Below are 27,523 nucleotides of genomic sequence, written 5' to 3'. Positions count from 1 at the left end.
TGTGTTCCCTCTCTCGCTGTCTCTCTCTGTCAAATAAATAAAATCTTAAAAAAAAAAAAAGAAAAGAAAAGAAAGCAAAATAGAACCCCCCCAAAATAATAATAATAATAAACAACTTTAGAGGTTTGACAACAAAACAAATGTGGCCGGAGCTGCTGCAAAGCCCCTGAAGGGAAGAGGCCGCACCACCCACCCGACTTCCCTTGCTGAGGGGGCCCAGGCCTGGTGGCAGGACAACCTGAACACAGGACAAGGTGGGAATGGAAGGCTGGAGAAAGGGAGAGAGATAAAAATCTCGTAGGAATGCAGACACACTGTGAGTTCTAAAGCAGGTGTCACCCTTGCACCAGGGGATGAGGAAGGGAACGGGGGCATCTTGGCCTGCTCCTCACTGAGGCCCCACGAGACGCCCCGCGCCAAATGGAAGGCTGGCCGACTATGATGACCGTCTCTGAGAGCTGGCTGTGTTTCTTCCTTCTGAAAGTGGACAACCGCACACACCGAAGGTATTGGGACCGAAGACAGGCATGGAGACAAGTGTGAGACTCTCCTCCAAGGCCACGCTCCCACCCCAGCAGCCTGGGCTTATTGGAGGCAGAAATATGCCCACTCGAGGTCAACCCTGAGCTGGGTGCTTCCCTGCCACCTCACCAGCTCCTGGAGGTCCATATGTTACAGAGTTTGGGGGTGGTGTTTATTTTAAAAAAATAGATGATGCAAGAAACTTGGGAGGGGGCAGGGCACAAACCATGGATTTGGGGATCGACGTTAACGAGCTCGCATCAGAATGTCTGAGGCCGCCGAGCCGGGGGAGGAGAGAAGTGGGACAAAGCCACACAACCACACCTCAAAGGAGACCCCGATTCCCTCCGTGAGCAGGGATATGGGGCAGGTGAGGAAACCTCCCTGGGTGTGCCTCTGCTGCCATGACACGTCAGCCTCATCGCTGGCAGGCTCCCTCGGTGGGCACGAAGCCAGGATCTGCTCTGGGAAGGAAGGAGGGACCCCAGAAGGGGGCCTCATCAACACAGCAGGCCCCATGACGTCAGCCCACGGGCCCGGGGTGGTTCCGTGGTTCTCGGCCCCAGTGTGCGCTCACCACACCCCTCGCAGAGACAGCCTGAGGCTGGGCCGGGTCCCAGGGGTACCAGGGGCTACCTCCTGGTCCCTGACCGGGGCAGCAGGACAGGGGCACAGGCGATGCCCGCGAAGGACTCTGGGAAGTGCAGGTCGCGCTCCCACTCGTCCGTCTCCGTGTTGTACACCTGCACGATGCCCGTCACATTGTTGAGGCGCCAGTTGTAGCCCCCCACGATATAGATCTTCCTATCCAGCAGGCAGCAGCCAGCCTCCGACTGGCCAGCCCTCATGGGGCTCACGCTGGTCCACTGGTCCGTCTCGGGCACGTAGTACTCCACTGCCAGCACGTCAAAGCAGCGGTCCACATGGTCCATGCGGCCACCGAGGGCATAGATGCGGCCGCCGGCACCCACCATGGCGTGAAGCACGCGGGGCTCACTCATGGGTGCCTTGAACTCCCACTGGTCGGCGGCAGGGTCATAGCAGTGCAGCGCCTTCTTGTCCTCCACGGAGATGCCATAGCCACCGGAGATGTAGAGGCGGCCCCCCGCCGAGGCACCCGCGTGGCCCCAGGTGCGGCGCTTCAGAGAGCACGCGTAACCCCACTCGTTGCGCCGCGGGCAGTACCGTTCGACTGAGGCCAGGCTGCCCGCCCGGTTGCGGCCGCCCGTGGCGTACACCATGCCGCACAGCACGTTCAGCTGGAACTGGATGCGGCTCTCCTGCATGGCCTGCAGGCGCAGCCAGCGGTTCAGGTGGGGGTCGTAGCGGTAGCAGGCGTCCACCGCGCCCTCACCGCTGCGGTACTGCAGGTGCTGGCCCCCGGCCACGTACACGAAGTTGTCCAGGACGGCCACGCACGTGTGGCTGCAGCCCACCTCCATCTCGGTGAGTTCCCGGAAGTGGCGGGCGCCGGGCTCGGGCAGCTGGTACACCTTACTGCTGACAGAGCGGTCGCTGTCGGTGTAGGGCGTGCCACCGAAGGCGACCAGGGAGGGCACGTCGGAGCGCACGACCGTGCGCGGGGACTGCATCTCGTGCTGCCGGAAGGGTAGCACCTGGTAGTTGAAGGCCTCCAGCAGGTACTGCCGGCACAGCACATCCTCCACCATGATGTCCAGCGTCTGCACGCTGTCCACCAGGTCTGACGACCGCATGAGCGGAAAGCGGATGTGGCAGAGCACGTGGCTGGCACGCGGCCGCCGGGCCGGGTCGTGCTGCAGCCAGCGGACCGCCGCGCGGAACAGGTCAATCTCCGCACAGCTCTGCAGCCGATTGCTCTGTAGGAAGAAGACCAGGCGCTCCAGCGGGAGGTGCAGGAAGTCCTCCTCCTCCGCGATCTGCAGGAAGTGCTGGAAGGTGAAGGCATCCACGGACTCCTTGAGCGAGGCCAGGCTGAAAGTGGTGGCCATGTGGCCGATGTTCAGGCAGGTCTCTACACTCATGGCGGCCTTAAGAAACTCCTCGCACAGCTCCACCACGGGAAGCATCTGCAGGAACACGGCCGCACCCAGCACGTCCTGCACGCAGTCCAGGTCCAGCGTCACCTCGGCACTGTAGGCAAAGTCGATGATGTGCCGCAGGCCGCGGCCGGACACGCCCTTCAGCTCGATGATGTCCTGGCTCGCCTCCCTCATGCCACCCGTGAACATGGCCCTGAAGTTCAGAAACACAGCATGTGGGCTCAGGGCAGCCAAGGGGCCTCGTGGCCACCCAGGAATAGCCTGGCCCCTGGACACCATGAGCAGGGCACAGCCAACCCGGAGAAAGAGGTCAGATGCTCATTAAAGGCATGTTAAAAAAAAAAAAAAAAAGATTTTTAATCCATCCAAGCCTTGTGTCTTCCTACAAACATCAGCTCCCCACTCTGCCCCTTGCGTGGGGCCACATCCAGCCTACCCAGAGGTGTGGATTGCTGGGACCCCCCCCTGGCTCAGAGGGAGGGGCTGGGGACCACTCATGGCAGGGCAGGTACAGGTGGGCAGGAAAAGGCCAAACGTTGACTTTGGCCATGAGACAGACGCCAGCCCCACCTTGGCACCCAGCCCTGTAAGACCACACACACGGCAGGCTCAAGAGACAAGGTGGGGACCCCAAGAACACCGTGCACCATGGTTCTCAGAGCCGAGCCCCTCACCAGCAGGCACATATGGGCAGGTGGCTCCACCTTCCCGAGCCCGAGTCTCCGTCCTGCCACACAGGGATGGGGAGGGGGTAAGGGTCTCCGGTCAGAGCACCCACTAGGAGGCCCCAACAAAGTCACTGTCATCTCCAGACAGTCAGGAAAGCCCTCCAAGAATGGCCCACAGGAGCCCTAGTCCACTGTGAGACACCCTCCAGCCCCAGTGAGTGACACTAGCTGTCAGCCTTTCTGTCCTGCTCTGGAAAGTGGAGCTAATGTGAGCACCAGTAAGAAAAACAGGACCTGGGTCACAGCACCCCACGGCCCTTGGGGAGCCCCCATCAGGAAGAGAGGCAAGTACCCCAGCACCCCCTGGGAGTTCATAAGAGGTTCCTCTCACAAGGCAAGCACATATTGTGACAGCTGACCAAGAAGAAGGAACTTCCCTCATCCATTCATCCAACAGATGCTGTCCCCCAGTCACACCCAGTGTGGCCTGGGCTCGGGTCCCACAGTGGGGACAGCTGAGCTTGGTGCTACTGTGGGGCCACCAACTAACAAGTGCCCAACACTCTGAACAGCAGCACCATGGAGCCTCCTAGGAGCAGGGCTCGGGCAGCCCCCCGGACCCTGCCCCTTCTTGTCCCCATGAGTCCCATCAGCCCATCGAAGGCAGAGGCAGCCACGGCAACAGGAGGGAGCTTTGCCTTTTAAGGCCTCGCCAGCTGCAGTGCCAGCGCAGAGGAGCCTTTAAAGGGCATTTCTGGCTGGGCCGGCCCACCCGTCCCCAAATCCAGAATAAAAATAGAAACGGCGCCCCAGATGGCTTGGCTGCTCTGGCTCCCCAGAACAGCCTTGTTGAGCCTGGGGGGCGGGCAGCTGGGGGGCGCACCCGGCAAGCCATCCCAGCCTTGCCACCCTAGCCTCGAGGACTGTGCAGCCCTCGGAACACACCTAAGCTGAGGCTCTGCGAGACAGTCTGCAGGGGCACTCCAGCCACCACTGGCAAAGTGGGGCCAGAGCACCACCCCCAGGACAGCACCCCAGCTCTCTCTGGCAGGGTCACAGCCTGGCAGGAGGAACTGGCCAGCTGGTCACTGAGGAAATGAGGGAGGCTGTCCTCAGCCCATGACAGCCCCCAGCTGGTGAGAATGGCTCTAGCCCTGCTCCAAGGGGCCCTCACCCCCCCACAACCCAGCACAGGGAAGGGGATTTTAGGAAAGGGCTCTCGCAGCAGACTGACCAGTACACCCAGAAAGGCCTCACCTGTCATGAGGGGACTACGACACAGTCTGGCACGCATGGGGACCGCCATCTGGGCATCCCTCCTATTCCCTAGTACAGAGTACAGTCTCTGTCCCTATGGGGGCAGAGACTTGTGTCTGTCCTGTCTCTGCTGGATCCCCGAGGCCAAGCACAGGGCCTGGTACACACAGGTGTCAAATAAAGACAGAATGAAAACAAGGCCAAGCCCTGCCACTCCCCCAGGGCAGAAGCTGCTAATTGGGTGCCCATGGGCCACGCTATCCCCCAGGCATGTTCTGCTTGCCTGCACCATATCCCCCAAAAGTTTGAGAAAGTTACAAATCTAGAAAAAACTTCAGGTTTACTGAATGTGTGGCCAATACCAGCCACTTTCCCTCAGAGCCATCCTGGCTGGCTGGCTGGCTGGCTGGCGCTAGGATCACTCCCTCTTAGTTGGGTGGGCACTCTTCGGCCTATCCCCCGAGACCTGTGCTCACCTGAAGTAGTCGCTGCAGGCGGCCAGGACCACCTTGTGCGCATGGAAGGTCTCTCTGTTGATGGTGAGTACAACGTCCAGCAGCTGGCCCTGGGCACGGAGGGCAGCAAGACCCTGCAGGAGGCTGGTGCTATGGCCGGGCGCCGAGAAGGTGCACTTGAGAGCTCCATTTTTGTCAGCCATGCTGGAGGAGAGCAGAAGTGGGGGCTGAGCTCAGAGGCCTCAGGTCTGTCTAGTCTCTGCCCAGGGACACTGGGCTGGCTTACCTGGGCTCTGAAGCTGCCCCCGGCGCAGGCAAAATCGCCAGAACCAGCTCTGGAGAAGCAGAAACAAAATCTGGGTCCCCATCGAATCGGCCACCTGCCTGGCAACTGGCCTTGGCAAAGGACACCGCCCCTCCGGCTTCCATTTGCCACCTGTGAAAGGGGCAGGGTTTCTCCTAGGACCTGAGGAGGCTCTAATGCCCATTTTGGTTTTTTATTGAGCTAAGATTCACGTAACAACAAATTCACCATTTTAAAGTGAACAATTCACTGACATTTAGTACATACATAACGTTGTGCAACCATCACCTCTAGCTAGTTCCAGAACATCTTCATCCCCCACCCAAAATAAGACCCCACCCCCATCAGCAGTCCCTCTTCAGCCCCCCTCCCCCAGCCCTTGGGAACCACCAATCTGTCTTCTGTCTCTGAATTTGCTTCTTCTAGACGCTTCATGTAAATGGAATCACGCACTGTGCGGCCTTTTGTGTCAGGCTTCTCTCGCTCCACATGTTTGTGAGGTTCATCCATGTTGTAGCATGAATCAATGCTTCACTTCTTTTTGTGGCTAATATTCCATAGTGTGGACAGACCAACTCTCCGTGTCACATCACCGTCCCCCATGCCCTAGCAAGCCACCCCAGAGGGCAAAAGCCCTCTTCTGTCCCCTGCAGAGGGTGGGGGTGGGATGAAGGTGCTGGCATGGAGCCCCAGTGTGGGTGACAGGGAGGAAACTACGGCTTCCAGGGCAGCTCTTCCAGGGCTGGGGGTGTCACAGGCCAGGAGAGGCCAACCTTCTTGGAGGCCCAGCTACTCTGACACCTGCCCAGTGAGCTCCTTGTGCTCAACACCCCAGGGGAGGGCAGCCACACGACCACAAAGTCATTTTCCAAAGACTTTGGCTCTGGGCTCTACTTGGTGACTGCCCAGTGGAGGGGAAAGGCCCATTGGTCCTACTTTCCAGGGATAGGGACACAATAAGTAGCTTGTCCATAGTCCCAGAGCTGAAGACAACATAGCAGAATTTGAACCCAGGCCCAGGATGTGACAGAGTGGGTGGGACCTCCCTGTCTGTCATGGCCAATGAGGCAGGCAGGGCGTGGGGCACAGCAAACTGTGGGGAAGCCACAAAACCAAGAATATCTACCCTAAGAGGATGGGTTTACCTATGGGGGTAGTTCAATGGGGGGGATGGAGGCAAGTTAAACAGAGATTGCTGCACCTCAAAATAAACGTTCTGGAGGCAAAGGTCGTCTTAGAACAAACAACGAAGTTTTAAAAAAAGAGAAGAGGTGGGGGCGCCTGGGTGGCTCAGTTGGTTAAGCGACTGCCTTCGGCTCAGGTCATGATCCTGGAGTCCCGGGATCGAGTCCCGCGTCAGGCTCCCTGCTCAGCGGGGAGTCTGCTTCTCTCTCTGACCCTCTTCCCTCTCGTGCTCTCTCTCATTCTCTCTCTCAAATAAATAAATAAAATCTTTAAAAAAAAAAAAAAAAAAAAGAGAGAAGAGGTGGAAACAACCCAAATGTCCACCAAAGGGTAAATGGATAAACACAATGTGGTCATCCACACAATGGAATAGTACTCAGTCATAAAAAGGAATGAAGCTGATTCATGCTACAACGTGAATGAACCTCAAAAACACCACACTGAGTGAAAGAAGCCAGTCACACGAGGTCATAAATTATATGATTCCTTTTATATGAAATGTCCCAAACAAGCAAATCCCCAGAGACAGAAAGCAGATTCGCGGTTGCCAAGCTGCAGAAAGAGGGCGGGGAGTGACAGCTAATGGGCACAGGGTCTCATATGGGGCTAAGGGAAATGTTCTGGAACTAGATATAGGTGATGTGTGCACAACACTGTGAATGCACTAAATGCTACTGAATTGTTCACTTTAGAATGGTAGATTTTATGTTATGTGAATTTCACATCAAATTAAAATAAATAAATAAGACTAAACAAAAGGATATCTGAGCTTTCTCAGGCCCTGCATAAAACCCTGCCATGACCACCAGCACCCTCACAGTGTATGAGGATTTCTGTGGTCCATTGCCCCTTGCCCTGCTCACCCCCACATCCCCTCCCCTCCAGCACCACTGTCCCCTCTGCTGTTTCATCTTGGAAAACTTGTTGACTATATTAAAGAATGAATGGTGTAGGAGGCCCTAATACATCACTTCACCCCCCGAACACAACGGGAGGGAAAAATGCCATCACATCTAGGGTCAGGCCACTGTGGGGTCAAGAACCCCCACCAGGACTCTCCCAGCCCATGCCTCACCCACCCCAGGCCAAGGCCAAGTACTCTGCTCTCTCCCCATGGCCTCCAGCTCTCTGGAACTTGCTTTCCCATTCCTGGGACTGACGCCTGCCCACAAATGAGGGCCAGGAATGTGGGCACTGGTCTTTCCAAGAAAGCAGGAGAAAGAAGGCTCCTCAGCCCTCACTGTCCAGCAGCTCCCAAAACAATACTGGGGATAAAAGAGCTGATGCCAAGCACAGGGCATACTGTCGGCGCTCAATCGATGCAGCTGCTGCCAACTGGAGGTCCCTGACCTGCACAGGCCACCGGCCTCAGTGGCCTCTCCACGAGAGCCTCAGGAAAGGGGGGCAAACCAACCAAGGGGCAAAGGAGCTGTAGGGCCCTGGGGTGCTGACCACAGGCCTGCAAGGTACTCAGGGTCCCAAAGGTCTGGGACCTGGTGTGGGAGGGGGGAATGGGACATGGGACATGGCATGGGGGACATGGGACACGGCAGGGGAGACATGGTCTGCACTTGGCAGACCTCCCCCTCCTGGGAGGCTGTAGCGCATGCTTCAGAACTCAGCACTGCGCTCCCCTGGGCTGGTAATGCTGGGACGCCAGTGGTGTCAGTGGCCAGAGCCTGGGTTTGCCCAGATTTGGCATGCAGCCCCCCTGAAGGCCACAGAGACCCAGAAAGACTCCAAGTCTCTAGCTTGGTCTGGGCGCCTCTCCCTGCCAGGTGGAGGGGATGCCCATCTCGCATGCCCCCGTTCCCCTCCCACACTCTTATATCCAGCCCGTCATGCCTGACCAGGCCACTGCTGGGAGTTCAAGACTCTGCTCTTCCAGTTTCCCACAATGCACCCAAGTTCTGCGGATCACAAAGAGAACGTCACTGGTTTACGGACCCTCGGCTTCAAAGTGTGCCCATCCTCTGGTCAGGGCTACCCTCCAGTGTACAGCCCCCACCAGGACATCTCCAGACGGACACCCACTGTGTCCTCCCACCAACACCCCCAACAGGCCTCCAGTCTGCCCGAGATAAGGACACATGCTATGTGAGCCTCCAAGAACCCTGGAGGTGCTCAGGTCTGAGCCCCCTCCCCCTGCCCTCTTCCTGCCTCACTGGCATTGTCAGCCTCCTGCCCCTTTCCCATGGGTGGGGACACAGGAGCGAATGAGATGGAGAGGCCTTGCCTTCACTGGGTGCACAGTCTGGGGAATGGAGGCCCAGAGTGGCCAAATAATCCAGAAGTGGCTTCACATTGCAGCTCTGAGTGTCCCACAGCTGGGGAGGAGAAAGGAGCCTGGAGCAGAAATATGCAGAGGCCAGAAAGTTGGGGTGTTCCCAGCCCTGCCACCCCCACAGTTAGACAGTGACCCCAGCCTCTCCCTTGGAGCAGAGGGCTTGGCTGCATCCTGGGTGTTGGTCCCAAAGGCCTGGCTTCCACGAAAGGCCTGCCCTGAGAAGCCCACCCTTTTTCCCTGCCAGCCCCACCTGGGGCCCAACCTGCACCAAGACAGCACAGGGAACCACCTTCCCCCACACCATAGACCCCTCCTGCCTGGGGCCAACATTCGACCTCTCTGTGGAGCACAGTGGCCTGGAGGCCAGGGACAGCTGGTGTGACCCCTCGGGGCCTCCCTCCCAGGGCCAGGGAGTAGAGAAGAGGCACATCTCAAACTTCACCATACGGTGAATAACCAGGGACCACATCGAGACTCAGACTCAGGCTCAGCAGGTATGGGCAGCCCTGGGGACGGAAGTGCCACTCCCCACAGACCCCACTCCGCACTGCTGAAGCTGTAGGGTGTAAGAAGTGACACATAGACACCATCAACATGCCACCTTCATCATCAGGATCCCTTAGAGTCACACACATCCAGAGCCTGGCCCTAAGCAGAGTGTCTCAAGGTTGGTCCAGGACCCAAAGGTGGAGAGATGCAGCTCAGTGAGTGAGAGAGACACGCTCCTCCAGGAAGCCTGCCAGGGCCACACCATGGCCCTTGCTCCACCAGGCTCTATCCGGTTACTGGTATGAGAGGTAGAGGGCAGGATTCTGACCCCTGCTCTGCCATCTGTCAGCTCTGTGACTTCAGCACATACCCTTGTCCTCTGGGTCTTCACTTTCTTGGCTGTCAAATGGGGCAGGCAGAAGCATGGATGTCATAGCACTGCCATGAGTTTCTCCCTCGTCCCCATCACCTCCTGGTAAATGAGGGGCCACAGCTACTTCCCTCAGCTTCCCTTTGGGCTGAGGAGGTGGCACGGCCCAGAGAGGGGCCGCATCCCGTCACCACCCATACAAGCCACCCACATGCCCCTGAATGGGGCCAAGTGCTTAGAAACTTCAAGCTTGGAACCACTCACAGAGCACTGGCACATGGCAGGTGCCCCTCTGTGGACAACTTGCCTCATAGATTTTGTACATGTGTGCCCCCTCCTACACCCCAGCCTTTGCCATTTTGCTTTCAGCTGGCTTCATTTTTTTTCTTAGAAGTTTCTGATTGATTATGAGGCAGGGCCAAAGGACTTCATGTGCTTCCTCTAAGCTCCAGGGATTGGCATGCACATGCATGCCTCCACCAGAAGAAGATTTTACGCCAGGGGAAACTTCATTCTGGTGCTGGCTGGTCCCTGGACATATGTCTACTATGGGCCTCCATATATAAAGAGCACCAAAAAAGCAATATAAAACAGAAAGATGCACAAAGGATATGGGCTGATCGTTCATAGGAAAGGAAACACACCTGGCTGGAGAGACCTGAGTCAGCATGGCTCACAATAAGAGAAGTACACTCAGCAAGGGACTGGCTTTACCCCTCGTGTGAGGAGAAGCACTGGCTGTCTGGGAGTAGACACGCACATCGGTTCCCAGTGGGAGTGTGAAGTGGAACAATCCCCAGGAAGGCAGTTTAACAGACCTAGCAAAATTCTAAAGTCTCACATCCTTGATCCAGCAAGTCTGCTTCTGGGATTTATCTGAGATATACTTACATGTGCAGATGATGGATGCAGGAGGATATTCACCAAATCCCGTTTCTGGGGGCCAAAGATGAGAAACCAGCTAAACACCTTCCAAAGGGGTATGAAGAATTATTGTACCTTCCGACAAAGGGCTGGCCTTCAGCTGAGCACAGAGGCATGAAAATGCTTCTCTGTAGGAGGTAGGACACCCCTCGCCCAGAGCCCCCGACCAAGCCCATTGCACAGCTGCTCACAAGGTATGAGGCCTGAGATGCCCTGAGTGCGGAGGAAACGGCTCCTTTCTGTACACACCTCGTCCTTCCCCAGGCCCTTCTCCTCACGCCCCTGGCAAGGCTCACGGTACCCTATCAGGCTGATTTTCCCCTCTCATCTCACAGAGGATACAGCTGTCCCTGAAGCCCCCATCAACGCCCCCCCCCCACACACCTCACAGCCTTTGGGGAGCTCAGGGAAGGAGGGAGGGAGCCAGCAGGGGCTGGAGTCCCCAGGACAGACAGGCTTGGCTGGGCGGAGGTGGGCAAGAGGAGGAGGGCGGGCTGAGGCCTGGGACCGATGACTAAGGGAAGGACCCATTACTCAGGCCAGCCCAGACAGGGGGCGGTCAGCGTGGCGGGGCCACGGGCCCCCAGGAAGGCGGCGGCGGCAGTCCTGAGCCTGTCCGAGTCTCCAGACGGCCACCCGAGCCACGGTCACCCGCACTGAGTCATCGGAGCCAATGCGTCAGCAGCCGGGTCAGGACGTCTCTGGAGGCCGCTTACTGCCGCCCCAGCTGCACCCTTGGCCTGGATCTGGCCTCGGAGGGGCTACGCGTGCCCCCTCAGGTCTGGCCTGGGCTCAAGGCTGTCCTGACCCCTACTCCCATACTGCATCCCCTACCACTGTCATTAGGCACCCCTGGCCAGGCCCAGGCCTGTGCTGGACATGGGGACACAGCCACTGGGTCCCTTGGAGTTTCCCCTACACCAGGGCTAACATAAAGTGGGACTGGGTAGGGTAAAGAGCCCCCCAGGTGGACCACCGGTGGTAAGGCGTCCACAATCTCCTGGGGGTCCTCAGCCGGCCAAGCCCTTTGCCCACGTTGTCTCCAGCTCCTGGCTGGCACCCCCTGTGTGGGTTCCTTCCCGCTGCGACACCAGTCCTTCATGGGGTCACCCCCAGATACACCATGGGCTGGAATCTTTGTTTGAGGGTCTGTTTTAGGGGGACCCAGCCCAAGATAAGATGGCCAAGTGGGGGAGGCCACAGGAAGTGCAGGGCCACACCAACTGCAGTCCCCGTGCCCCAGTGACAGGGACCCACGGTGGAGGTGGGGGCTGCCCTGGAAGCGACACCTGGTGGGGTGGGTGCTCCCCAACTCCTGCCCTCATCTGGCTGCTGGCCCTGGTCTCCACGGTTGGTTTCCCAACCCTACAGGAGAGATCTGAAGCCCCGGAACAGTTCTTTTCACTGGAATGTTGAAAAAAAAAAAAAAGGGAAAGGCAAGAACAAGAAAGAATTTCATGGAAACATTTCTTTGGGGTTTTGTAAAATCCTTTCCCACCCCCACATGGAGCCCAAAGCTCAGGCCAGAACAGAGTCTGACGGTATTGCCCCTTTAACATACTGTTCTGACATGCAAATTCCCTCACTTCCCCTCAAATCGGAGAGCACTTCCACTTTCAAAGCCAATTTTGGTTTTATTGTCCATGTGGCTCCATGGAGCACAGCAGCGCAGCACAGCTGGTTGGCTCACACCCCGGCCGATGTCGTACCAGGGAGCTCCAGGCCACTCCACCCGAGGGTCCCGGGTGCATCAGCAGGGAAGATGCCGCACTTCACTGGAGAGAGGGGACAGAGACCCAGAGAGGGGACAGAGACCCAGAAAGAAGTGGGGAGGGAGACCGGAGAAGGGGGGTTAGACAGAGACCCAGAAAAAGGGGGATAGAGACCCAGAGAGGGAGACAGAACCCGGAGGCGGGGTGGGGGCTGGAGAAGCTCTGGCAGCCAGCTGGTCCACCTCTCTGCCCTATTTCACACAACACCCTCCCCTTACCCCCTGGCACACTGGCAACTTCTCTGCCTTCTCCCTCCCATCCACCTCTGACTCTTAACAAGGCAGGCCCACTGACTGAGCACATGCCAGGCATGGTTCTTCACATGCAACCGCATGAATCCCCCCTCCAAGACAGGGAAACTGAGGCCCAGAACAGCCCCTACAGTTGCAAGCAGCTCCAGCACTGGCTTCTACTTCTTGCTCTACCACAATCTGCTGACTGCCAAGGCCAAAGTGCTGGCTCCTAGGCACGCAGCTCCGTGGGTAAAAGTGCATCTGAGCCAGAGTCCCATATGCCCCACAAAGGCAGACACCCCCAGCTACTGTTGCCATGGTTACCACAATATTTCACAGCCCCGGGTACTGTGCTCCCAGCCCAAAGGATAGAGTCACCATGTTCTGGCACCTTGCACGGGCCCTCAAATGCTCAGGCTGGCCAGCAGCCCCCATGCTCACGTCAGTGTGCTTTCTCTCGGGACTGCTCGCCAGAGGCCGGCCCGCCCTCCTCACCCCTCAGGCGGCAACAGGCCCATTTCTGGGGCTATCCCTCCTGATAAGGGCTTGATCCCTGGGCTCCCAAGGGAGCAGACAAAAGACCAGGGCTTCTGGGTGGACAAGCGTGGAACTCAGGAGCAGATGAAGGTCCTCACTGCAGTGTCCCAGCAGGCCAGGACACCAAAGCACTAACAGACATCTAGAGGGGAACAAAGACTCAGAGAGTGAGGGACAGAGACTCAGACAGGGGAGGACAGACACCCAGAGGGAAGGAGACAAAGACCTAGAAAGGGAGAGAAGAAATCCAGCCCGGGGCCCCTAGATCCCATGTCTCCCCACCGAGCCTGGGCCCTCTCTATGCCATCAGTGGTTGCTTACTTCTCGTTCCTGGTCATCATGCTGTTTTTTTCCCACGTCTTCTTTGATAATTTAAGACAGGATGCCCAAAGCCAAGGCCTATCTGTGCACCCCATGAGTGGATCTGTGCCAGGAGGGCAAGTGCACCAGGCCGATGGACGGGGGCAGAGTCTCCTCCGCTCCCTCCCACCCAACCTGCCTCCAAGAGCCGGAGGCATGGGAATGGCCGGAGCCCACTCTGAGTCCATCCTGGAAACAAGTTGCCTACAGAGATGCCCTCCCAGAGTCCTGCAAAGGAGCCCCAGGCCACACTCGCTCACTTCACCTTCTTCATGCCATCACCATCATAGCTATCTCCCTACGTGTGTGTCCTTGGCTCCTGCCTGTCTGGGCTCACCAGGCAGTGACAGGGTGACAGAAGAGAGGGGGGTGTCAGGGAGTTCCCAGCAGGAAGTAACAGTGCCACCTGCAGGCACCCGGGGCCGGCAACTCCTGAGAGCCCCCATGTGACAGCCTGAGGGTGGAAAGGTCATCAAGGCAGGCAGGCAGAGGTTCTGGAACCCATATCCACCTTGAAAGAACCATCCTGAATCCTCCCAAGGACCAAGGACCCAGAATGGTAAGAGAAGTAAAGCTTCGCGGGGCTTGAACTCATAACCCTGAGATTAAGACCTGAGCTGAGAGCAAGAGTCAGACGCTTAGCCAACTGAGCCACCCAGGCGTCCTGAGAAGTAAACTTCCCAGGGCTGGAAGTAGTGGCTGGGGTCTGCCCCCACATAGCACAAGCCTCACAGTGAGACCCCGGCGAGCCTACCCAGAAGCCTGCCCAAGATTCCGCGTCCACAGAGCCTGACCTGGGGTGGCCACACTTGGTGCCGGCCCCACTCCAGGCAGGCCCTGCCAACTCGGTCATCCTGCTTTTCTATGACAGGGACGAACCACATGGATCCCTGCATTCCGCAAATATCCACTGGGTCACAGCCAGAACTCTGCAGACACTGCCCACCCTCCCACCTGGGTAAGCCAACAACATCGAACCCCATCACTCTCCTGCCTCAGCCCCCCGCGGCCCGACACAGCCTCATTCTTCATGGGCCACTGTCAGCCCAGTGTGCCTCGAGCTAGGCTGTGACCTCCTGCCCAGGCCCTGTGCCATCACCCCAGCCTCTGACTAAGCCTAGGACACACCGGGTCCTGGCCACTGCTGATGGACGGGAAGACCCTGCGGCAGCACTCCCCCAATCCCAAACCTGCCCTACTCTGGCCACTTCTCAAGCCTAGAAAGAAAAGTGGACACCCAGACCCTACTTCCCTCACCAGCAGCAAGCTCTCTGCCTTCACAGTACCTCTGCCCCTCCCTGCCCTGCGGAGTGAGCACCCACCATGCAGGGCTGTGGGCCAGGGTGCGTACAGACGCGGCTCCCAGCTCACCTCCCGGTGGACAATATGGGAAGGAGGGTACTACTATCACCATCTTACAGACGGGGACGCTGAAGCACAGAGAGGTTCAGGCACCCACCCAAGGCCACACAGCATACAAAAGGCCTTGGCTGGTGCCGGCCTCTCTGTAGCCTCAGATGGGTAGGCCCCATAGCACCTCCACGATATAGATGGGGAGACCAAAGCTGGGCTGAGACCACTCTCCGGGGACAGTGAACCATGACTGAACACAGAGCTGGCCAACAGGAAGGGCAGGATGTGGCTCCTCGATGCTGGCAGGGCAAGGGTACGGACTACCCCACCAATCCTCCAGCCACCATGAGGGACGTAATCCCACTCGGCCAGGTCACACTGGGAGAGCCTCACCCAGGCCCCTGTGCCCCCCAGCCCAGCTCTATTTGTCTTCCCTGATCATTGCTCCATCTGGTACATCATCCATCAGTCTCCAGCCTATCTCTCCGAAGCTAAAACAGGAGCCTCACCAGGCGAGGGCAGGGCAGGTTCTATCTCCGGCTGTGTTCCAGCACCTGGCACCATGTGCGCAGAGCTCAGTCATGCTCACCGACTGGACGGCTGAATGGCTGAGTGGGTAGATGAGTGGATGAGTGGATGGATGGATGGATGGATGGATGGACGGACGGACGGACGGACAGGTGGGTCGATACGTGGGTAGATGGATCAGTGAGGTGGCAGGTGGATGGTTACCAGGTGGTAGCACTGGCTGGCTGCAGCCCGACTCGTATCCCTGCTCGCTGCAGATATCTACTGCATGTACCTGCTCTCTTCATCCCCTCCCTGCAACCTCCTGGTCCAAGTTCTGGGACTGGGTATGTTATCCTTTGATTGGGCTCAATCCAGGAAGCACTGAACAGGATTTTTTTCTAGAATGCCTGGCCTCCACATTTTGCTCATGCTGTTCCCCATGTTGAAGGGCTGACTCCTCCTGCCCCCCCACCTTCCTCCTTATGCCACACTTCCAAGGCCACCAGCTCTTCCATGCACCCCTGCCACGTTACCCTCTGAGCCTTCTGAAAGGAGAAGCTCTCCCCCTATGGCCATGTTTGCCCTCATGACCCAGCCAGGGTTCTCCACAGCGTCTCTTTCCCCTCAAAGCCCAGCCAGGGCCTCCATGTGAGGGGCGGCAGGGGCAGACGAGTGGACAAGTCTCAGGCTGAGGCTATGCCTATTCTGTTCCCACCCACTGACACAAGGCCAATCCCAGGCAGAGCCCATCCCCCCACATTACCCCCACTGCACTGGGCTTGGAGACAGAACCACTTGAATAAGCAAAACCCCTTCACTTTACAGGTCAGGCAAGTAGGTGCGTGACTACGTGGCCCCAAAGCACCACTCACTCAAAAACCTAGTGAGATCCTAGCACTGCCCAATTCCAACATCTCAGTGTCCAGTCCAGCTACCTCACATGGCAGGAGAGGTGCTGAGGCCCCAAAATAGACAGTTCTGCCAAATGGCACATGCTCATGACCAGTGGTGCTGGGCCAGGCACAGGCAGATGCAGATACGGAGATGGCTCAGCCTGGCCCTTCCAATAGCAGCACAAATTTAGGCATCAGAAGGGGCCTGTCATGAATACCTCCATTTTAGGGGGTGCCAACATCCCTCCCCTCTTCTGATAAGGGCCTCCTGTTTTCCTCAGGGAACCTCTTATTCCCCAGTGGTAGGAAGAGGAGACCCCCATCTCTGGACTGAAAAGGGAGACTCATAACCAATTAGAGCCTCCCAGATCCCTGGCCACAGGATGGGGGTGTGACCCATGTGATCCAATCAGAGCCTTCCCTGGGACTTTTGCTGGAGCCACCAGAATGGAGATTAGTGTTCCCCCTGGGGTTGCAAGGCTAGGTCGCCTTGCCCAGCCAGGAGGGAAGGCAGAGCTGAGAGAAAGGAGTCACAGAGCCCAGAGGAATCATCTGAGCCCTGAATCTCAACATACCTAAAACTAGAACTCTCCCTGAACCTTTTTTTGTTTTTAATGTGAACAATGAACTTTTATTTTCTAATTGAAGGCAGAGAATTGAGTTTCGGGCGCTCATAACCGAAGGGGGCCTTCGATGTCAGAGGCCTCTGATCCAGGGCTCCTATCCACCACATTCCGGATGAGCCTCAGAAAAAACCACCATGGAGTTACCACTTCTCCAGCAGCCGCCTCTCCCTGCGCAGCACACAGGCTTTCTACCCCGGGGATGGGAGGGGCAGGGACGGTGAGGAAGTACGAGCTGGGTGATCTGTAGCAAGTGGGTAGTGGTCGAACTCAGCCTGAGTCCTGCCTGCCTGTGACAAGACAGCCAGCTCCCCATGAAAGGTCAGCAAGCTCCCCATGTACCCCACCGCGAAAGTTCAGCAACTCTAAATGCTAAAATGCTGGAAGCAAGCCTAAGGCTGGAGCTGCAGGGCTGTGCTATGCCATGAGCCCTCAGCAAGAAAAACACCACCCCTTGCTTCTGTAAGTGACTCCCGTGGAGCATAAACATTTGTGTGCTCCCAACTGCCCTGCCTCAGCCCCTTGCATGACAGAGAGGAGGAGAAAAGAGAGCAAGAGACACTCTCCTGGGACCCACCAGATTTCACCAAGGCAAGCACACAGTTACAACTTTCAAACACAGTCCTGTCAGTTTTCTATGTGGAGTCTGCCTTGGGGTCCTCAGGGGGGCTCCTTTACACGCCTGCCGCCTCAAGGATACAGTGCCACCCCTCAACCCCATCTTGAGGGACTGCCCCACTCGCAGCTCCGGTGTCTCGGTAGATTCTGGTGATCAGGTCTCTCTGCTCCTGCTTCCTTCAGCAGGCTGCTTCAAATTCTAACATCCCATTGAGAGAGCAGAGTTCTCCGGATATGCAGCCCAGCCCGCTCCCGCCCGATCCGTCTTTGACCCCTGTGGAATTTTGCAGTTGTGGCGTCAGAAAACATCTTCGGCCTTGATCTCGGGTGACCCCCCTCGAGGCCTTTAAAAGCCCAAAGGTCCACCCCTCAAGATTTCCTCTAGGCTGAGCTGTTCAATTCCGGAAGCTGCTTCCCTCACAGGAAAGGTCTGCGATTCCCCAAAGGTGCCGGTTACTTCCTCCCGAATCACAATATTTTCAGTGTGCGGTGAGGTGGTGTGTGCGAAGAAATCAGCCCCTCAGCCGGTCGGCCAGGGGTCTGAAACCGCGCTGGCTGCGCCCCAACACACGCTCCCAGCTCGGCAGAGGAGGAATGCTAAGGAAGCACTCTCTTAGCCGTGGGGGACGAGTTCTGTGAATCCTGAGCAGCCCTCTCTGGAGAGAAATGGGAAAGGGGAGGGGGCAGGAGGAAGAGACTGGAGACTTGGGGTTAACAAGTGTTAAGAGCTCGTCTGCACAGCTGCGGAGCGGCTACCACAGGAGGAAGGCGGGTCTGCCGGCAGTGGGGACCCCGCGGCCCCGGCCCCCACTTCCCACTGCAGGCAGCTGGACAGGGAGAGTGGCTGGCCGTTTCCCGTCCTCAGCACATGGGGCTGAGATCCTGTTCGTTAACTAAATGAAGCACATGCAAAAGGGCACTGCTCACTGGCTTCTCTCTAATGGGCCGATTCACTGACAACATGCCTGCTTCTGTTTCTCTACCCAGACCATGCCATTAAATACAGTGAGGAAAAGGGGGATCCTCAGCCAGCAGAGTGCAGAAGGCTGTTCCAGAAGCCTCTAGGTCAGGCCAGGTCCCCTCAAAATCCTGTCACAGGCTATGTGTGGGGTATTTGCTGCAGCAAATCAGAGCCACCACGGGGAAGCTCTGCTCTGGGAAGCACACACATTCTAGGGGACATGGGTCTTTAAGCATACAGAATGTACTGTGAGCACAGGCCAGGGGGTGCAGAGAGGCAGGTGGACAGAGCCATCGGGCCCCAAGGAGGCAACAATGGAGCTGTGCAAAGCACTAAGACAAGACACTCTAGCCAAGGAAGAGCCAGGTCAAAGGCCCAGAAGGGGTGCCAGAGCAGTGCTGTTGGGAGACCAGCTGGGCTGCGGAAGCACAGAGGGCCCACTGGGTGGGTAGGGCCTCGCTATGAGGGTGGGGGTGGGGGTCACATGGAGAAGTAAAATTTGTTCTGAGAGTGAAGAACCCGCCCGCAGGTGGCAGGCAGAGCAACATGGTCTGATGCCTATCTCAGGAGGGACCCACTGGCTGGAGTGTGGGGCAGCAGCTGGGAGGGCAAGAGCCAATGGTGGCTCAGAGCAGGGATGAAGAAGAGATGGAAGAAGGGGCCAGACAGGGATGTGGCTCAAAGGTGGGACCAGCACAATGTGCCAACAGATGATGGGAGGAGACAGTACTATGGTGAGTGCTCCCAAGGTGAAGCTCAGAGCAGGGGGGCAGAATCGAAACTGGGGAGACCTCCCAAGGCGGCTAAGGCTAGGCCAAAGCCTCTTCTCAGGAGAAGGGACATTCCTGGAACCAGGAGCTGCTCACCAGAAGACCTGAGGCCCTTGAGCAAGGAGAGCCACGCGGGCTTTCCAAAGCAGAGATAAGCCCTCAAGCCCTCCAGGCCAGAAGTCCACCTCTGCCTCCCACCACCACTGGATGCTCACAGGCAGCACAGCCTCAGGCAAGTGGGGCCTCTCCTCCCTCCTGCCTGCCTGCCTTCCTGCCTACCTAACGGATCCTTCCCCAGTACTCACTCCTCAGTCCTGGATGAAACCTGAGAGCCAGTGACCCTGGGCCCGGCATCCACTGGTGATCAGCACAAGGCACGAGTTCAATCTCGAATCTTCCCTAAACCCCTGCCTACCTCACCATCTCCACAGCTCCCACCTAGGTCTAGGCCCCTTTGTCTCTCAAAAGAGGGATCCTTCCCAAACACAAATCTGACCCAGGCCCCCCCCTCAAACTTTGCACCCCCCCACCGAGTCTCCCAGCCTCCTCCCTCCCACCCCCTCCAGCTCCTCTCTGCCTTCATGACCCCTGAAAAGCCAGGCTGCTCCTCCTTCAGTCCCTACACATGCCACTTGCCTATACCCAGAAAAGAGTCTACTTCCCATGACCCCCCTTCCCCCAATGACACTAACCCTCAGACTCATCTCAACCTCATTCATGAGGAGGCTCTCAGAACCTTCCAGAAAAGGCAGGAACCTCCCACTTGGCCTCAGGATCATTTATGGCAAGTATGGAAAAATGACTGCATAACTATCTTGCTAACCCTGCTAGCATGTCCACGTGGGCAAGGCCTGACCACCCTGGGGGCCCACATGCCCAGCACCAAGCATAGCAGCAGGCACACAGGAACCATGGGACCATCACCAGAGGAAGAGAAAGGTGTCAAACGAGTCCTGTCCACAAGAGAAAGGAGCCAGAGATGCCAGAAGTCACCTCTGTTGATGACTTGTCTCTATCTGGGCCTTTCCTCCCAGTCCCCTTACCCCTCCCATCCTTCTCCAGGGCCTTCAACCCCAAGTCTGCAACATGACCTAAGACCAAAGGGCAGGAATGCAGAGAAAGCCCCACTTTTAAAGTGTCTGGAGAGGGATGCGAGCACAAACCTCCGACCTGGTCTCGCTAAGCTCTCCCATGCGGATCGGCAATAAAAAATAACTGGTGTTAAGAAAAGCGGGATGACACACGGCACGGGCTCCCTGGAGATGGCACTATGATAGCGGAGGCTAATAAAACCTTTCTACCCCAATGGCCGACGACAAGAAGGCCATCCCCCAGGGGAGTCACAGCTACCAGGTGGAAGCGGTCCAGCTGTGAGACAAATGCTCCACAATTCAGGGCGAAGTGAGCAGTTTTCAGAGCAATTTCACATCATGAGCTCGCAGGACCCTGCTGGTGAGAAGGTGAGGAAAGGGGCGCCTCGCTCCCTGAGGAGGAGCTGAGCTTCCTGGCCTGGCCCTCTAGCACCTCCAGCACAGAGCTCCCTCCAGCTTGCCTCAGACTCAGCTGCCCCCACCCCAATACCCTACAGAGACCCACGGAGCTGCGCTTGGTACTGCTGCCAGGTGCCAGGCCCACCCGGAGGCATCTGCCCTCTCCGTGTTGCAGAAGCACCTTGGATTTGGAATGTTCCATTCTCCTACTACCCCTGCCACTGACCCTCTCATGACCACCAAGTAACGGTGCCACCACCATCCTCCCAACTGCTCAGCCAACTGCATGTTTGTGTCCCCCAGAAATCACATGTTAAAATCGAACCCCCAATGTGATGGTATTAAGATGGCTGAGGGGGGTGCTTTGGGAGGTGATTGGGTCATGAGGGTGGAGCCATGAATGGGATCAGTGCCCTTATAATATGGACCCTGGGGTGCCTGGCTGGCTCAGTTGGTAGAACATGTGACTCTTGATCTCAGGCTTGTAAGCTCGAGCCCCACATTGGGTGTAGAGATTACTTAAGAAAAATCTTTTAAAAAGGGGGGGTGGGATCCCAGAGTGCCCCCTTGCCCCTTCAACCATGTGAGGATACACTAAGAAAACACAGCCATCTCTGAACCAGAAAGTGGCTTCACCAGACACCAAACCTGCTGGTGCCTCCATCTTGGAATTCCTAGCCTCCAGAACTTTGAGAAACATGTTTCCGTTGTTTATAAGCCACCCAGTCTTTGGTATTCAGCAGCCAGAATGGACTAACACACCAACTTTCTCTTTTCCCCACCTGCCACATTGACTCGCAGGCAAGACCTGCCAACAACAAGAACCCGCAGTCCTGTCAGGCCCCACACAGGCACGGTGGGCAGAATGTGGGCAGCGTCAGGACTGCAGGCTAACATTGCCACTTCTGCATTAATATTTAGATGCACAGGGGCGCCTGGGTGGCTCAGTCAGCTAAGCATCTGCCTTTGGCTTGGGTCACGGTCCTGGGGTCCTGGGATTGAGCCCTGCATCAGGCTCCCTGCTTCTCCCTCTCTCCTCCCCACTTGTGCTCTCTCTCACTATCTCTGTCTCTCTCTCTCTCTCAAATAAAAAAAAAAAAAAAAAATCTAGATGCCCAGCAACATGCCGGGCACCTGCTGAGCACACCCTGGCCCCAGCTTGCTTCATCCCAGCTACCCTGCCCAGTGGGCCTGTGGTCCCACTTCCCAGATGAGCAGTCTAAGGCGCAGAGGGTTGCAGACATGACCAAGGTGCACAGTGAGTATGTGGGGTGACCCTGCTCGTCAGAGGAGGGGCCACAGACACAGGTGGGTCTGATGAGGCACCTGCAACCCCAAATCTCCCAAAATTCTCAAGAGGAGGAGCTGAGGCCCCATCTCTGAAGGGTGAAACCCCTACCCCTCCCTCCTGGCTGAAAAGAGGACAAAGCCAAAGGAACAAGAACCTTCTCAGAAGGCCAAAAGGTCCCCCAGTCTTTCACACAAGGGTTGGGGGGCTGGACTCTTCCAGGGCCTCAGGGCTGAGTGGCGACAATCTAGGACACCGCCAGAGAGGGCTTGTTAAGAAAGTTTAAACAAGCAAAGGTCACCAAGCCAGAAGCAGATAGCTGCCTTGCTGAACTGTGCCGAACCCGCTCACACTGTGTCTGGGCCATAACTTCCCATGAAAACACCTGTGGCTGGCATGTCCCTCACCCAATACCCTCGCCTCAGCCCCCAGGAGCAGGGTGAGTCAGCCAGACTGGGCCCCATCCAGACACCTTTCGGGAAGATGGGCTGAGGAGTGAGGATGCCAACAACCCAACATCTGAAGAGCCTCTGTGGCAAGAAGGTCCCTCCAGAACTCAGTCAGCTGGGCACCTCATAGTGATGGAATTTTAGCTAGGGAAGTGCATCTCCCAGGAGAATTCCTCCACTCTCCCCCAATTCAACACCACAAGTGGCTGCAAACCTCCCCTCCCTCCCGAGCCTGGACCCTTTTGGAGGGCCTGAGGTGGAGCTGGGAGGGGGCCCACTAGAGAACAAGTGTCTTTTGTGTGAGTGAGCCTGTAGCTAGGACCCCACCTCCCCTCTGCAAGCCCTCGGCTGAGACAGCCACGCTTCAACCATCCTGAGGTTCGGCTTGGTTATTAACAACCATCTCTACTAGGCAACAGAGTTTTTTGTTGATCCCTCGAGATGGGAAGGAAGGAGAATAAGCTTTTCTCTTTCTTTTTTTCCCCCTTGGTTGCAGAAAAGTGAAGTTGGAACAAACAAGTTATATAACGCTGGGGGCGGTGGGGGGGTGGAGGAGCTCAGTCCCTCCTGAGGACAGTTTCTTGAGTTGTGGGACCGTTGGAAAGGCCAAGGGGAAGACAGGAACCGCCCCCATCCCTGGCCAAATGACAAAACCCTTCATGGGACAAAAAGGCAGATGCAGGCGCCTCCTGGAAGACCGGAAAGCCAACCCCACAGCCTCCCCCCAGCCCTCAGCAACCCCACAAGTCTCCCTGAAAAGGCGAAGGACTGACCCGATCCCATGGAAGGGACTTCCTATCCACCAGACTGCAAGCCCTAGAGAGCTTTTCCACACCCCTTTCATCCATCCCTTTCTCTCTCCCTCCCCACACCCCCCCCCACCCCGGCCATATTTCTTGAACATTTACTTCCTCTGTACAGCCCTTGCTCCAGGCATATAAGACAGCATGAGGCAGACGCTCTCCACCCTCAAGGCATTTCCACTAATAAACACACCAAGGAGTGTTGGGTTGAGATAGTGTGATCAAGGACACACAACAGCCATATGACCCAGCCACTCCGCTCCTGGTATACACCCCAAGAACTGAACACAAGTGTTTCGACAAAAACTTGAACATGCGTGTTCATAGCAGCACAGTCCAACTAGCTAAAAGGTGGAACCAATCTAAACGTCCACCTGTTGGTCAAATGGATAAACAAAATGTATGGTATGTCCACACAGTGAGATATTATACAGTCGTAAAAAGGAATGAAGTACTGATACACACTCCAATGTGGATGAATCTTGAAAACATACAAAGTGAAAGAAGCCTGACACAAAAAGTCACATACTGTATGATTCCATTTATGAAACAGGTAAATTATATAGAGATGGAAATGAGATGAATAGTTGTAGGAGGCTGGGGTAGGAGGAATGAGGAGTGATTGCCAATAGGTACAGAATTTTCTTTTGGAGTGGTAGAAATGTTCTGGAACTAGACAGATGGGATAGTTGCTCAATATTGTGAATATACTAAATGTCACGGAATTGTTCACTTTTCGTGGGTGAGTTTTATGCTATAAAAGTTTTACCAAACAATCCAAGGTGACCAGAAAAAGCATTCTGGGGGCTAACTGAGCTTGGTGGTCAGGCAGATGGCTCTGAGAGGACATGACCTGGGAGTGTAGAAGGATGAAGAGGAATGAGGCATGGGCAAGTGATACGCCAGGCCTCGCTGGCCCCTTTGGAATAAGTGAAGGAAGGAATAAATGAACATTACAAGGGCCTCTAGATCTCAAGGGATCCTTGGCAAAATACTGTGTGCCACAATCTCCCTCAAAACCGGATCCTCTTCCCACATGCTCCATCTCACCATATTAGGGATTCTTGCCCTTCTCCCCATACAAGCACCACAGGGATAAGAGCCCCTCCCCTATCAGTTGCTCTAGACAACTGTAATCTTTCCACTAGGATGGGTGGAAGGGGGCAAATGGGAATCTAGGAAGTGGGGGAAATGTTTTTTTAAAAAAAAAAGACATTTAAAAAAGGACACCTGGGTGGCTCAGTCAGTTAACTAAACCTCTGCCTTCAGCTCAGGTCATGATCCAGGGGTCCTGGGATTGCCTGGGATTGAGCCCTGGAGCCCTGTTCAGCAGGGAGTCTGCCTCTCCCTCTCCCTCTGCTTCCCCCCACCAACTTGTGCACGTGCACGCGCGCGCTCTCTCTCTCTCAAATAAATAAATAAAATCTTAAAAAAAAAAGTGCCTCCATTTAGAAAAGATTTCCTAGAGGGGTGCCTGGGTGGCTCAGTCAGTTAAGCATTCAACTCTTGATCCTAGCTCAGGTCTTGATCTCACGGTCATGAGTTCAAGCCCTGTGTTGGCCTCCATGCCCAGAATGGTGCCTGCTTAAAATAAAATTTTAAAAAAGAAAAGATTTCTTACATATGACACTAAAAGCGTTATCCATTAGAGAAGAACACTGATCAAATGGACTTCATCAAAATGATAAAATTTTGCCTGTGAAAGATATCATTAAGAAAAGAAAGAAAGGAAGGAAGGAAGGAAGGAAGGAAGGAAGAGAGAGAGAGAGAGAGAGAGAGAGAGAGAAAGAAAGAAAGAAAGAAAGAAAGAAAGAGAAAGAAAAAGAAAGAAAGAAAGAAAGAAAGAAAGAAAGAAAGAAAGAGAAAGAAAGAAAGAAAGAAAGAAAGAAAGAAAGAAAGAAAGAAAGAAAGAAAGAAAGAAAGAAAGAAAGAAAGAGCCACAGACTGGGAAAAAATGTTTGTGAATCATGTATCTGATAACGGACTTGTAGCCAAAATACATAAAGAATTCTTAAAAGTCAACAGTAAGACGACAACTCAATTAGAAAATGGGCAAAAGATTTGAAAAGACACTTTACCAAATATATAAATACCCAATAGACAACGAAAAAGTGTCCAACGTTATTACTTATTAGGGAGATACAAATTAAAACCAAAATAAGACACCAGTATATACTTAAAATGGCTAAAATTAAAAACTGGCCACATCAACTGTAGACAAGAACGGGGTGCAACCAGAACTCCTGTACATTTGCTGGTAGAAATGCAAATGGTACAATCACTCTGGAAAACAGGTTGGCAGTTTCTTAAAAAGTTAAACCTACATCTACCATAGGACCCAGTCAGTCCACTCCTGTATTTACCCAAGAGAATAAAAGTATATATCCACACAAAAACAAATACCAGGATGTTCACAGGGACTTTATTTGTAAATGTCGAAACAGAAACCCAGAGGTCCATTAACCAGTAAATGAGTAAGCAAACTGTCGATGCATACAATGGAATACTCCGAAGCAATGATAAAGAACATGCTTCTGATACTGGTGACCACACAGATGAACTTCCAAAAACATTCAGTTAAGGGAGAGAAGTCAGACATAAGAAGCCACATATAGTAGGATTCCATTCATATACAATTTCCAAAAAGGCAAAACTAGAGAGCAAAAGCAGATCAGGGTGTGTTTGAGGCTGGGGGTTGACTGTAAGGGGCTTGAGGGAACTCTTTGGGGTGATGGAAGCCTTCTCAAAAACCTGGATTGTTTTAAAGGGTACATAACTCTATAAAATAATTAAAACTCAAACTGCTCAGCTAAAATGAGTGAATTATATGGTATGTAATTAGTTACACCTTGCTGTTGTCCCCAAACTATCCCATTCCTGGGCCCAAGGCAGGGACCTGGGGTTAGCTGTCCCCTTTTATCTGTTCCTTACGTGTCACCTCATGCCTGGTCAACAAGCCCTGCCAACTCTACCCCCCGAATGTCTTAAAATCTTCTGCTCTCTCCTCACTCCCTATTGTAGGCCTCTAAAGCCCAACTCATGCCTGGAGCCATCAGGTCTTTCAGGTCAGCACCAGCCCAAGTCTCCACAATGAGGACTGCCTCCACAGCATACAAGTAGTGAACAACTTCATCACTTATCACACTGGAATTATTTGCTCCCATAAGCTCACCATCAAGGAAGAGCCCAGATTTCCTCCTTGGCCAACCAAGGGTGGCAGGCTCCCCTGGGAGGCCAGGATGGGAGGATCTGGGCCACGCTGGCCCTGTACGAAGAGGAAGGTTGTGCTACCTAAGGCAGGTGTTCCTTCCCTCTGAGAATCCAAAACAATGCATACCAACACCTTTGATTTTTACACCAATTCTGGGGTTCAAGCAACCCGTCTCAGGACTTGGACAAAGGAAAAGGGAGCCTCCCTTTTCTGTGGGCAAGACCTTGCTTCAAGTCCTTTAGTCTGGGGGAGGATTTGAACCCCATGGGGATGGGAGACAGGAGCACCAAGGATGGACCCTCCTTAGACTTTCAGGGTTCTCTCATCATCCTCAGGCTCCCCAAGACCCACCCCAGCTCCTTAGGACCCCTGGGAACTCCAGACCCTTTCCTGCCCATAAGGACACACTGGGACCCCTGGGGACAACGGCAGCCTCTGCTTTCAGGTTTTCCTAGGCCCTTTAGGCCTCTTTCAGGCCCTCAGATTCACTTGAGCCCCCTATCTCTAACCTTCCACAGTCCTCACTCCTGCCAGGACCCCTCAGCATGCCCACAGGACCACCTTTAAACACTTCAGGGCAGGGTCCTACAGCACCCTCCAGGAAGCCTTGGGCCTCAGCCCCTCAAGCTCTCATCAGTCCCCTCCTTAAGAGTCCCCAAGACAGCCTCAACAAGCTCAAGACTGCCCATGGTGCCCTCCTCAGGCCCTCTCTGCCTCCCAGACCCTTTGGGATCCCCAGTTCCCCCATGGCCTCATCACAGTCAGAAGTCCATGGGTTTCCCTTCAGACTTCCATGCTCCTCAATGGCCCCTCGGACCCCTAGGGCCGCATGCAGATACCTCGAGATCCTGGGGGCCCCAGCCCGCCTTCGGCTGCCCCTCAGTAGCCCTCGGTCCCCCCAGTACTCCATGACCCCCTAAAGCCAGCAATCCCCCGTAAAGACCCTCGAACCGGCCCAGGTGGCTCCTCAGCCCCTCACGACCCCCAGGACTCCCCACACGTCACCCTGGCCCCAGGGCAGGTGCCGGCCCACCCTGCGCACGGGTCTCACCTGCTCGGACGCTCTGGGCCCGGGCCCGCGCCGAAGCCGCCGCCACCAGCGCCGCCGCCTCCACCGGACTCCGCCATCTTCCCGCCGCCGCCGCCGCCGCCGCCGCCGCCGCCGCCGCC

General features: G+C 55.6%; 1 protein-coding gene across 2 annotated transcripts; it reads right to left on the bottom strand.

Moving 5' to 3' along the window:
• Nucleotides 1-27,489, bottom strand: KLHL26 (kelch like family member 26). 2 transcript variants are annotated; one of them, XM_027584846.2, is made up of 4 exons: nt 27,405-27,479; nt 10,450-10,494; nt 4,945-5,127; nt 1-2,736 (listed from the first exon to the last, which is right to left on the bottom strand). In XM_027584846.2, the coding sequence occupies exons 3-4, from the start codon at nt 5,124-5,126 to the stop codon at nt 1,155-1,157; spliced, it is 1,764 nt and encodes a 587-aa protein (XP_027440647.1). In that variant the 5' UTR covers nt 5,127; nt 10,450-10,494; nt 27,405-27,479; the 3' UTR covers nt 1-1,154. The 2 variants fall into 2 exon arrangements, with proteins under 2 accessions (XP_027440647.1, XP_027440646.1); XM_027584845.2 differs by lacking the exon at nt 10,450-10,494 and having other exon boundaries at nt 27,405-27,489.
• Nucleotides 27,490-27,523: the final 34 nt, after the last annotated feature.

This window comes from Zalophus californianus, chromosome 1 (assembly GCF_009762305.2).
Source record: "Zalophus californianus isolate mZalCal1 chromosome 1, mZalCal1.pri.v2, whole genome shotgun sequence".
NCBI classification, from domain to species: Eukaryota; Metazoa; Chordata; class Mammalia; order Carnivora; family Otariidae; genus Zalophus; species Zalophus californianus.
The sequence above is the reverse complement of the archived record's forward strand: the minus strand, read 5'-3'. Positions and strand labels throughout refer to the sequence as shown.